The sequence below is a fragment of the Podarcis vaucheri genome (assembly GCF_965113315.1).
Source record: "Podarcis vaucheri genome assembly, chromosome: 3".
In the NCBI taxonomy this organism is placed as follows: Eukaryota; Metazoa; Chordata; class Lepidosauria; order Squamata; family Lacertidae; genus Podarcis; species Podarcis vaucheri.
In genome coordinates this window covers 46,351,454-46,365,016 of record NC_138761.1, presented here as the reverse complement: position 1 = coordinate 46,365,016, position 13,563 = coordinate 46,351,454, and the positions used below count along the sequence as shown (strand labels likewise).

The 13,563-nt window shown below is 40.2% G+C and overlaps 1 protein-coding gene across 1 annotated transcript in view; it reads left to right on the top strand.

Annotated features, from left to right (window-relative positions):
* FMN2 (formin 2) overlaps positions 1 to 13,127 on the top strand; it is a 152,744-nt gene extending 139,617 nt beyond the window's left edge. Inside the window, exons 17-18 of the mRNA XM_082214968.1 lie at positions 10,891 to 10,972; positions 12,245 to 13,127. Coding sequence (XP_082071094.1) covers positions 10,891 to 10,972; positions 12,245 to 12,271 — 109 coding nt within the window. The 3' untranslated portion in view covers positions 12,272 to 13,127. The remainder of the gene's footprint in view (positions 1 to 10,890; positions 10,973 to 12,244) is intronic.
* Positions 13,128 to 13,563: the final 436 nt, after the last annotated feature.

The window sequence follows — 13,563 nt, the reverse complement described above, 5'->3', positions numbered from 1 at the left end:
GGCTGCCACATGGAAGTCCTGTGGCCTGTCTGCTCCCCCGTAGGCTTTAGGACAGGACTGCCACCCAGGACTGCCACTAGTGGATTCAACCCAATGCCTTATCCACCAATAGTTGTGATGATTGCTATGAGGAAGAAAAATCCCAAATGGACTCAATTTGTTTGCAGGCAAATTTCTTCCCAGCCCCAAATATGGTGACCAATTATATCCACAGCAAAGTCTTTAAAACAGACCCGTGTGCTGGCTGAGTAGGTTGATTGGCCACCAAGTGGAAAAACAATGCAAGTGTTATGCTAAACTTCCAAAGATTATTGCTGTCTTATTTTCCACACACTCATCATTAAGCCTGTATAGCCAGACAGTGCCCACCCATAATAGAAACTGATTCATGTTATATAATCTGAAATGCTGCTTGAATACTCAATAAAAAATAGCATATGTCATTTACGTGTGTAAGACTTACCTTCAATCTAGCCTTAAGGGAATGGTTACTCTTTTGCACCTTGTACTACTATTTGGTTATGCTTCTTTGTTTCACTCACAAAAACAACAGCCCCTATTTATATTTTTGGACACTTTGGGAATTTGTCAGGCATGGAACTAAGTTCCAGCACTGCTGCCTGACTGCATCAGCACCAACCAACCACGGACAGCACTCTTAAATGACGTGAAGCTACTGCTTTCAGGAAGATTCTCAGTTCATGTCACTCACAACATACATTAAAGAGGAGGATTGATCAAGAAGTTCTGGCCTTAATGGGGACACCCTTAGTTTTATAAAGAAACGCTTATCTGATTGGCTTATTCTCTAAGATATCATCACATCAATAATCCTCTAGCAAAATATGGCTGTAATATATTGTGATGATGCTATATTGAGTTTGGTGGAGATGATGTAGCATCTGTCTAGAATAATGGAATCTTTCAAAATTTTGGAGAGTTTTGATGACACACAATTCAAATCATCTTCTGGATTATTTAGTATGACAAAAAATGTATCCTTCATAGATTAGCATTGGCTATGGAGGCATATTGGTCCCACAGAAAGTAGATAATTAAAGACAGAATATAAATTTAGTTTTCTGACATTAGCCACAGTGATAAAGTTTTGTACTAAAGCTCTTAAAGGAAAGAGGGAACTAAACCCATTTCAATTGGAAATCAAGAAACACTAGCAATTAGTTAGCATAAAAGAAGAAAAGTTAGCCAAGGAGTTTTCAAAAACTTCTCTCCAGGAGACTGAGTTAGCAACTGCCAGAGATGACTGAAGTGCAGAGAGTCAGCCATGGCACTGATTTTTTTGGTTTTATTATTTATTATTTTCAGACTCCTTCCAACAGTGCACTTCTAATAAGCTTGTCTGTAGCTGTTTCCTTATGCTTGTATTTTTAACGACTCAGTTATTATTTGCTTTAAATCTGTGAGGTCTTCCAGTTTCACTCCAGTAATGTGATGCAAAGAATGAAAGGCATTAGTTTTTACCAGAGCTGAATCTTGAGGCTTTGCTTCATTGCATCAATGTTGTGACATTTTTCCGTGTTCAAGGAGAATCTCAGACCAATTTTTAGCAGGGCTTGGGTGCCTTCCCATTGACATCAGCATGTCCAAATGTTACACCTGCTGCCTATATTTTAACTTTGCTCTGAAACCTTTGACCCTTCTCTGTATTCCAGAAATTCATTTTGAATACAAACTTCTTTTTAAAAGAATCCAGTGTGGTATGTGCTGAATCTTTGAGTAACCAGATATTGCTTTTGTGAACAATGGGTTGCATTCCAGCCATTCATAATACATGAGGGTATCCAAGGATTTACTTAACTCAGCATTGACGGCTATGGAGTGTGACTGCACTCTGCTCTTTTACTAGGCATTGCTATTCTTCACTGGGGAGATTTCTGGCTATTAGAGAGCAACTTGTTCTTCCAACCTGATGGCAGGAATCTTAATTGCTCATTCCAAGGTTTTGTAACCCCTTCATCGGCCACCGTTCCACTTTTGTTTTAGGTGGGGTGTGAAATGAAAGGACTGGAAGGTTTTCTTGCTGAGCAGCCTATCATAAGTTCCCATGAAGGGTGGCATTGCCAAAGAAGCACATGCATTCCCTCCCTGTCTTTCTTTTCATTGGGAGAAGCACAGATTATTTTTCTCAGTGCTACAACTGCCATCTCTCATTGAACCTGCAGGAGGGGGTGGGGGTGCTTAAGCCTTGGCTAAAATGCCAAAGAAGCATGAAGGACCTTGGGGAAGAAATTAGGCAGTAATGCAGGCCGCTGCTCAAGAAACTAAGCATCACCTTTCAGGGAATTTACTTCTCTATCTGTTGCTATAACTACAGTTCAGAGCTGCCTTCTTAAGACTTTCGGTTGAGACTTCTAGGTGTAAATTAAGTGGTTAAGCAGTGTGTGTCCACACACACATACACACGTAAAGAGACAGAAACTAAGAGGCGGTACTGCTCAGGCTTTGGCACTGCTCAGTTGCCAGGTCTTCTTGATGCTTATTGCATACTACGTATGTTTGTTTATTTAGAGTACACATACCAGTAAAAATTCTGGCAGCTGTGACCTGTACTAGTTGAAGTTTCTGAGACTTCTTCAGGGCCACTTGACAATGCTGTATCTAAAATACCGTCAAGCTGCAAACTTGCTCTCTCTGGTGGGAATGCAGTCCCAATCCAGAGCTGGTTGTGCATCAGTTCCTGGGTCCTTCAGTGCCTCCACTGGATCAGGATTCAGTTTCAGTTTATTGGCCCTCATCCAGCCTATTATCAAATCTAGGCACCAGTTCAGAACCTCCGCAGCTTCACTTAACTCATAGAATCATAGAATCTTAGAGCTGGAAGAGACCCCAAGAGTCATCTAGTCCAATCCCCTGCAATGCAGGAATCTCAGCTAAAGCATCCATGACAGATGGCCATCCAGCCTCTGTTTAAAAACCTCCAAGGAAGGAGAGTCAAAAATAAAGCTGTGTATCATCACCCTATAGCTGCCTCTTCCATTTCTCTGTACATGACTTTTAAAATACAATCCTGTTGGTTCCAGCAACTAATTTAAAAAGTATGAATATGCAAGAATTGCTGCTAGGAAGTAAAGGAAAACCCTGTATTTGTATGCTAGTAGATTTTACACTGTACCTCATCCTGAGATCATGTGATAAAGAGTGAGATATAATAATAATAATAATAATAATAATAATAATAATAATAATAATAAATTTATACCCCACCCTCTGGACAGCTGGGGACATGCATCAAACATTAAAAGCTGCCCTAAACAGGGCTGCCTTCAGATATCTTCTAAAAGTCTGGTGGTTGTTGTTCTCTTTGACATCTGGTGGGAGGGTGTTCCACAGGGCGGGTGCCACTACAGAGAAGGTCCTCTGCCTGGTTCCCTGTAACCTCACTTCTCACAGTGAGGGAACTGCCAGAATGCCCTCGGCACTGGACCTCAGTGTCCAGGTAGAATGATGGGGGTGGAGACGCTCCTTCAGATATACTGGACTGAGGCCATTTAGGGCTTTAAAGGTCATCTCCAACACTTGGAATTGTACTCGGAAATGTACTGGGAGCCAATGTAGGTCTTTCAAGACCAGTGTTATGTGGTCTCGGCGGCCGCTCCCAGTCACCAATCTAGCTGCTGCACTCTGGATTAGTTGTAGTTTCCAGGTCACTTTCAAAGGTAGCCCCACATACAGCACATTGCAGTAGTCCAAGTGAGAGATAACCAGAGCATGCACCACTCTGGTGAGACAGTCCGCGGATAGATAGGGTCTCAGCCTGTGTACCAGATGGAGCTGCCCTGGAGATAGATAGATGGATGGATAGATAGATAGATAGATAGATAGATAGATAGATAGATAGATAGAATGGAAATACTTGCTTGTTTGTTTTTTAAACTGTAGCTACGCTCCATGGAAACAACAGAATTCCCCATACCACCTTAAAGACTAATAAATATATAATGGCATAAGCTTTCATACATTATTGCCCACTTCATCAGGTGCTAGAATTGTTTTCCTTAGTTATCCACTCACACCAGTGTATTAGGATGGAGCTGAAAAGAAAAAAGAAAAAAAGCAAAAAATACAGTTTGTGATAATTTAGTTAGAGCTTCAGTTAGAGTTATAAGCACCGTGACCATTCACAATATTGGTATGTGACACTTGGGTAAGAGGACAGGCCTTCATATTGATCAGTAACCAGTTAAAGTAAACAGAAAGTAGGAATAAATGGACAGATTTCACAATGGGCATTTCTCATCAGGTCTGCTCTGGTAACTTCAGTGGAGTCAGTTTTTTACCATATGGCGTAAGGGCAGACCCAGAATGTTTTGTGATGCTTGCTGTAACATTGAACTCCCCACTTCATTCATTGAGTTTGATGCAAAGCTTTCCCCTTCACTGGGTGCAGGCAGATCCCACCCTTACCTTATATAAGGAGCCCCAGTTATGCATAAATTTATGTTTGTAAGAGTTTCTACATAGCTGAAAAATGAAAACAACAGATAAACCTTTGCAGCTTGCTAAAATAAAGGAGGTTTGTGACCCACCCCCACCCACCCCAAATTGTCGGTGGAAAATTCCAGTAAATTGCAAACAATAAGCCTAAAGCTTATAAATTTTATCACAAACAGAAACTGAAGTAAAGTTATCTGAATTCTTGATGCTATGTTTCTCAAATCCCATTCAGTTGTTTCAGACTAGCAGCCACTTCCACACTTTCAAACCCTAAGATGCATCTTGGACTTCCTTGGCTATAAAAGTTGCCCATTCCTGCAAGAATAGCACTTAAGCTGGCACCTGGTGTGTCATGTTGTACATCTAGATGAAAGGAGAGATTCCTGGCCAATATGTCTCCACAGCTCATTGATCTCCCTCTGAAGAAAGACTGGTATGTCTCCCTACAGATTACTCGGCAGGATGATTTAAAGCTTGCTGTTGAACGATTTAAAGTCTGGCATTGTGTAGCTATGTATTGCATAGGAAGTAGCATGCCGGTAAGCTGTCACTGCTTCTTCCAAAGAAGGGCATTTAATCTTGTAGCAGGAGGCACGTCCTCTCCAAGTAAGCTAACGGATCTTTTGTTAGCCTTCAGAATAGAAGTGAGCAAATTGGACTTTATGATGACACACCTAGAGACAAGGGAATTGCAATTGTTTGTTTGTTTGAGGCTGGAAGGTTAGGAGGGTGGGCCTGGGCACTTTGAGTTTTAGTAACAAGATCAGTGGTAGTGGCAAAGTTCCTCACCCTCAGAACTGCTCAAAGGAGAAACTTCATATGGCTCAAGAATTAAACCTTTCATAGACACTGCCACTGGTGCTAGTGGTAATTTCTGCCTCACCATTTCTTTCCTTCTGTATACGTGTTTGCTTCTCTCAAGACCTCTTTTCATGCCTCTTTCCTGACTAGTCTGCTCTTCTGTTCTTTCTGTCCCTTCTTTAGTCTGGTCCATGATGCCTGGAGAAAAAGCCCCCTTCCTCCCAATAACTTCAGGTCCCACAGACAGTGTGCTGCCACTACCTCCCTTTCCTCTTAAATCCAGGGAACAGACTACATGTTACATGGGAAATGTAAAGTTGGATCTTCCAATGTTTTGATACACGCTTAAAAGCTGCTGAGTTGCCTGAAATATATTGGAGCAGGGACACTGGGGGAGGAGGTGTTAATCCTTTCCCCCTTACCATTTTCCCAAGCTAGATTCTCCCTTTCAGTGATGCTGCTTTAAAGTGAAAATAAAAATCTTGGAACATCTGATCTTTGTCTTCTGGTGTGAGAGGCAACATGGAAGGACAAGGGCAACTATTGTCTCAAAATAACTCAGGGATCATGTGAATGGGCCATTGCAAGTAGGTTAATCTTTCCTCCATAGAAGATGTTGAGGATTCTATTTGGGATGAAATAATGTTGCTGCTATGCTGAGATACCAGCATGCATATATTAATACAAGGTGATCTGGAGGTCAAGCTACAGTGCCAAGTAATTTTATAGCATCAGTGAAGGAAATGTTCTCCATGATGGACAATTGCCATTGATTAGTAAACAGCAAAAAAGGTGAAGAATCATGCCATGGAAGCAACCCTTGATGTTACTAGTGTGGCTAATGTTAGTGAATAATAGTTCTATTCTAAGGATATGAAAGTGGGTGTAAGTACTGTGGATCTAAATTTAAAAGCAAATCTTCAATACCCATCTACAAATGTGAAGAGTAATCTGCCATCAGAAATCCTGCAAAATCAATGCAGAATGTTTTAAGCCATCGTTTTAAAAAGGAAATAGAAACCATGCTGTGTTTTGAAATTGCAGTGGTTGGATTCTATTATTATTATTATTATTATTATTCCAGAGAGTACTGAATTAATAAGTAGATAAATTTGGTGCTAGGATCCTGGAAGTATGTTTTTTTAAAAGAGTAATGTTAGCTACTCCTTAGCTTATTGTTGGAAGGCTTGTCGTGACCACTTCAACTACCAAATGCATGAACATTCCAGCCTTGTCAGTCTGTTTAAATTAGTCATGTACTACTAGACTCTGGCAAAGTGTAAAGGTATCTGCACCAAGCCAACTTGGAGCCAGTAGGAAATGAATCTGTCTACCAGAGATACTTCTTTAGACAAAATTATTAATGCTTAGTGGCAGGGAAGTGGCTTTCTTTCTCACTGGGTTGAATGATGGGAGAAATTCTCTCATGATAAGCCCATGATAAGTCTAGTGTTTGGTGTAGAAGATAGATAAAATGATTCTGCAGGAATGTCTGGTTTCTTTTCCCTGTATCTATCTTATTCATCTTGCAAACTGTTTTCAGACTTAATCATAGTGAACATTTTGTATACAGTTGCCTGACAATAAATAAGAAGGATAGAGAGGTAAAAGTGCTGGGGGGAAAACAACTTAATTATGATGGAAACAAGGAACAGTTCCCTTTGTTTAGGTTAACCCTCTGCTATCTATCCAGAATTGGAAAATCTTTTGAACCACATGCCTGGTAACCAGCTAATTTTTTTAAAAAATTATAATATGATACACACACATGAGGTGCATGTTAATTTTCAACCAGGGAGGGGGCAATTAGCAGCTAATTCCCAAGTTACAAGTAGAGTTCAGCTAGTTTCTACCTTAATTTCTTGTTCGGCTAAGTATGTAGCATCAAAGTGCAGTCTGGCACACAGGGGCAAGATTGTCAGAAGCATGCAGTAACACCTGGGTTAAAATACTTTTAAAACTTAACTAATTAATATTGGAAATAAAAGGTATGAAGAATAAACCAGATGACGTAAAAAGAACCAAAACAGTTTACTCTTCATATCCAGCCCTAGACAATATTAAATATTAAATTCAAACGTCCTTGTGAGGAACAACCCATGATGTTCAGGAAATGGCAAATATCCGAAGGGAATAATCCCAATTTTTGACCCTGTAGAATCAGGGGAGAAACGGATGAGGTGGCAGTGGCATGTGGTGGTGGGAATCTTCCAGTCACCTGTGGTCATGTGTGCTTGGGTACACTTAGGGACAGTGTTGATAAATGGCAACCATGTCCCACATGTAGGAAAGGTGTGCTTGGAGACAGGAGCCACAGGCACCATTTTACAATCCAGGAAGTAAAAAGTGAGAACTGTGAGACATTTCCAATCTACCCCCTGGTAGACAACAGCCAGTGAGTGGTGGCAGGAATTCTGCTGGCCTGTGTGCAGAAGAATACTTGAAACATGATAGGTAAAGGTAAAGGGACCCCTGACCATTAGGTCCAGTCGTGGCCAACTCTGGGGTTGCGGCACTCATCTCACTTTATTGGCTGAGGGAGCCGGCGTACAGCTTCCGGGTCATGTGGCCAGCATGACTAAGCCACTTCTGGCGAATCAGAGCAGCGCACGGAAACACCATTTACCTTCCCGCCGGAGCGGTACCTATTTATCTACTTGCACTTTGACGTGCTTTCGAAATGCTAGGTTGGCAGGAGTAGGGACCGAGCAACAGGAGCTCACCCCGTCATGGGGATTCGAACCGCTGACCTTCTGATCGGCAAGTCCTAGGCTCTGTGGTTTAACCCACAGGGCCACCCACGTCCCTGAAACATGATAGTTCAATATAATTCAATATAATGAGGAAGCTAGGCCATTTCTTCTAGGTCCATTGGGATTTTGGAAAGAAACTTGGGTTTTATTCCCAGGTATTCCTCCACGGTGATTTGTTTGGTGCATGTTGTACTTGATTACTATCAAAACAATTTCCGTTGGTTGAGGTGATTTTATATTATGGGATGGTCTTCTAAATCACTACAGGATTGAATGTTAGAGCCACTTCACACATTCTGGGAAACGATGACTTGTGCTTCCATTTGTAGGAGTTGCATGTGGGTCACCAAGCAGATACTTCTATACCATCATCCGGTCAAGATGTGGAAGTGTCAGTTGTATATGGAACTCATATATCTTGCCATGTGGGCACCTGTGACTCCTCCTGTCCATGCCTTTTCTAGTCCTGCCCAGCACATCTAGAGTTCTAGTCATTACAATAGGGGGCAGTAGGGAGGGGGTGATGATGTTGTGAAGCTTCACATACCTTTCCGCACACTGGAACTATTGATTTACTACTATTTATAAACTGCCTTTTTACCCTATCAGATGGTTCACAAAACAATATGAAAACCAGCTCCAAAATAATAATAATAATAATAATAATAATAATAATAATAATGACAACAGCTATAAAATGTGAAACAACCACAAGCAAAATAGCAACATGAGAATATTTGAGTTCCTTTCGTTTAGGCCATAAAGTGGTACATCGGGTTACAGGCGCTTCAGGTTACATACTCTTCAGGTTACAGACTCCGCTAACCCAGAAATAGTGCTTCAGGTTAAGAACTTTGCTTCAGGATGAGAGCAGAAATCGTGCTCCAGTGGCACGGCGGCAGCAGGAGGCCCCATTAGCTAAAGTGGAGCTTCAGGTTAAGAACAGTTTCAGGTTAAGAATGGACCTCCGGAACGAATTAAATTTTTAACCTGAGGTACCACTGTACCTTGTTTGGCACTGAAGAAATTATCATTTCCTCTTACTGAGGTATGCATATACAATACAGCTTTTCGGTGATAAGGTCACTTGTTTTCTATTTGTGGCTTTGGGCCCTTTTAATATTTCAGTCTGTGGTGAGAGCCCATCTAACACCGTTAACTTATATTCAATTGGCCCACTTTACCACACTGCTGTTTGGAGGGAATCAGAACAATAACTTCTCTGCTGCAGTTTTTTTATATTTTCTTTGTGTATGTGTTGGACCAGTCTGCAGATTTTTCCATCTAAACTAGTCTCAGACAGCTTCCAGGAGTGCTAGTAGCCAGCCATGCTGTCTCCTGAAATGCTCTGTTCTTTCCCTACAACTGTTAACCACTTGCTTACATATCTGAATAAACGAGCTTGTAAGTAAGAAAAACAATTGTCTGGAAAGTATGGCAGGGCAGCCAAAGCAAAGGAGTTCTTCTCATGAGAACAATAAACCTGAAGCAGAAAAGATGGTAAGGATGCCGTAGAGAGATTAGCATGATATATCGTTACTCAGGGGAGGACAGCCTGCCTCCCATACATAGCATAAAACATGCCATAGGCTCCTTTTTTATTCATGCGAATTCTGACTTCTTTTAAAATTATAGTCCTCATGGTTATAGAAAAGGCAAGTTGGACAATGTGATGACAAACAAGCTAAGGATATAGAAACAATGTGCGGACTATCAAGTAGCTCACTTTTAATTACATATTTCAACTGTTCCAATGTGGTACCCTGCAGGTAGTGTGGACTACAGTACCCATAATCCCTGACCATTGGTCATGCTGGCTAGGGCTGGTGGGAATTGTAGTCCACATCTGGTTTAGATGCTGAGTTTTTCCCCCAAGGCTCAATAAAATGTTCATATTCAAAGATGTTTTTGAAAATGAGAATGTTCAAAATATCATTCAAAAGTGATCTTCTGGGGAACCGATATCCTTGTCATAGTAATGGCCTCCTATACTATTAACATAAAAATGGAGAGCAATAAACATTCGTGTTTAGACAAGCCAACACACGTTCTTTGAAAGCTGAGGTAATTTTAAACTGTTTTGGTATGTTAACTTCTATATGTTTTAAAGTATGGTTGTGAATTTTTCTCAGTTTTATCTTTTTGTAAACTGCTTTGAGGTTTCTAAAAAATCAAGAGGCGTATAAATTTTATGAAATAAGTTAAATAAATATAGCAGTTATTTCTCATTTTCTTTTTATATTGTTGCTGTTGTTGTTGTTGTTTTCTCATGTTAGAACCATCATTTTCTTTATGGACTGCTGATGCTGGGTTTTTAACAATAAAGTTATGGGGCTCTAGTGACCCAATTGGGTTGTTAATGGAGAATTCCTGTCAGAAGTGGAATTATGTTCTACAGTAAAACAGGTTCAACCTCCAAAAATGCATTGTGATTTATGATCAACAATTTCAAGAGTTTCTTAGAATAAATTTAATCATTAGGCAAAGGAATTAATGCAGAAATCACTTGTCAGACAACTACAGTATATGAAGCAATAAATAAACCCAAGGGAATTGGGTCTGATCTTTAAAATGTAAAGAGTATGAGAGATGTAATGGAACTTTGTATATCTAGTATTATCATTCTCATTCTCAACTATGAGGCATTAGGTACAACAGAACAGTACATTCAGGAATATCATATTTGCATAAAGCAACTGTTACAGTTTGCATGTCTCCTTGTAGCAGATGGACTTTTATTGGCAATATCTCTTATCATTTATATTCTGCAAGCCCTCAGAATTATTGTATGTTGAAAAATATTGTCCTTGAGCTGTCCTTCACGTGTTATTCAGCCTTCACAAGTGGTTTTGATTTGGTGAATCAATTAAATGTGTTGCAGACTAAAAGAAGCTGAAGAAGTATGTAGACAGAAAAAGGGGAAATCTCTTTACAACATAAAACAAAAGCACGATTCTGGAATTGTGAGTATATTTCACTTACGGTTTTTTGTGCCTGCTATGTATGAGCATTCTCCTCCTGTTAAGGTTTCTGAGCAGGAATCCTCATCATTTCCTCTTAGTATCAGTAAAACGAAAAATGTTGAAACTCACTTAATGACTCTACCCATTTTCCGTTGATGCCCTTTATATCTGGAGCTGCCTCTTGGAACCATCTCTGTATGGCCACCTCCCTTATTTCCTTTAATTTACTCAAATCACCCCCTTCCCAACAAGGCTTTGGATTATCCCAGAGTCCCTATACCATGGGTAGGCAAACTAAGGCCCCGGGGGCCAGATCTGGCCCAATTGGCCTTCTAAATCAGACCCGCAAACGGTCCGGGAATCGGCATGTTTTTACACGAGTAGAATGTGTCCTTCATTTAAAATGCATATCTGGGTTATTTGTGGGGCCTGCCTGGTGTTTTTACATGAGTAGAATGTGTGCTTTTATTTAAAATGCATCTCTGGGTTATTTGTGTGGCATAGGAATTCGTTCATTTTTTAAAAAAAAGTCTGCCCCCCCTCACAAGCTCTGAGGGACAGTAGACCGGCCCCCTGCTGAAAAACTTTGCTGACCCCTGGCCTATACCATAGTGTAACTAAGTATATTGAAGTCCTTGCATCTCTGCTCCTTTCTCTGTTGTTTCCCTGTGTGTATTTTAGATTGCAAGCTCCCTGGGGCTGGGACCTGTAAATCCTCCTGCTCTTTGGGTACTCCCAGATGGGAGCTTCATATTGTAATTGGCAACAAAACTTAAATTGATTTTCCAGTGAAACAAAACCCACTAGGAGTTAGCAGATAAGGCCCAAATTGAGAGATTTTGGAACACAAAACTTAGAAAGGCACATGGGGCACAACATATTCCCAAGGTTGTATTACTATTTGGAGTAAAATGCTCCTGTAGTTTAGGACGCTGGACTTGGTTCAGTGATCTGTTATATGCAGAAGCTGAAAGTGCTTGCTGTGTTTTCAGACATGTGACACTGATAACAGAAAATGGGGGTGCTGTTTTTAATGAAACTTAAATGGTTATCATTCTTTCTTGCACTTGAAGATAGTGTATTGGAAACAACTCAGCTTGGCATCCAAACATTCTGATTTAACTGGATTTCAATCTTAGTCTTATTTGCAAGAGAGAGAAATGGTAGATTATCCATTTTTTGTATCTTTGGGGTTCTCGCTGCATGGTTGATTATTAGTTCACATGCTCTGAAATTTTGAAACTGATATTTTCTTCACCTTTTCATTTTCAGAAAGCGAAGATAAGTATGAAAATATGAAGGTCAAACGGCACGCATCATTGTCCACCTGTTCAATAAACTCAATAAGTCTGTTGGGGGGAAGGAGACTACATCACTTGACCCATTTGTTTTCTTGACCTGTTTGCATTTGTTTTCTGTTTCCACTGACCAGAATCTGCTGGGCATTCATTGATAAACAGATTTGCTGTATGGAGTGTCCAAAATCATAAAAGTTATTAATTTAAGGCATGCCTCTTCCATGCATTCCATCCTGTCTTCTTCATCCAAATATGCTTTTGCAATGTATTTGGAGGAATACTAACAATAACTAAAGCACCTGGTGTAAGAGGCAGTCATTCAGTCTGCCCTAAACATACTGAAACTATAAACATCTATCATACAAACACTACATTTCCATTCCTGTTGGCAAGATCTTTCCAGAACAAATACACTGCAGTGCTACATTTAGATTAGGGCTACTTCTTGAGAATTGTTTGTGTCTGTTTCATATTGACATTTGTAATCTGTATTTTGAATGGGTAAACTGCTCCTTTTACACTATAATCCATTTCCAAAACAAGGTATGTTCAGCACAGCAAATCTTTACAGTTGACAAGGCGGGACATTATCTCTGCATTTTCTGTCACATAATAAAGCAGAGGTGGGGAATTTGTGATTTTTCAAATGTTGATCAACAACAACTCCCATAAGCCCCAGCCATCATGGCCAGTAGTCAGGGAAGATGGGGACTGTAGTTTAGCAGTATCTGGAGGTTCATAATTTCCCCATCCATGTACAAAAGATGGAAACAAAGGAAGGCTACTCAAGGCTGCAGCACAGCGTGGGAATCATTTGAAGGATACTAAACAGCCTTTGGTTTGCTACAAACATTTTTTTTAAAAAAAAAGTTTACAGAGTAACAAGAAACTTGTAGTACACTTCCTACCAATCTATTGAATCTTGCAGTGTAAAGTACTAAATACTTCCCTTTTATTATCCTTCCAAATGATCAAGGGTGATATTGTGAACCTCAGTTTTCTGGTGACAAAGCAAGGACTATTGATTAATTCAGCTTTACATTTTATTGAGTGCCCATACTGTAAACTACATAAATAGTTGCAGTTGTTTTGTGCCACCTCAATCTCGGCCAATAAAGACAACCGAATGATTGGTCATATCTAGATTAGACTGCCTCCTCTGTACAATGTAGCATAGATCTACATTCAAAAGTTATTGAAAACAGCCAAATTTAAGGGGGGCGGGATAAAGTGCATAGATCCCAAAGCCATTTAGCATAGAAGGTGCTGGGGTGGTTTTAAGTTCTAACCTGC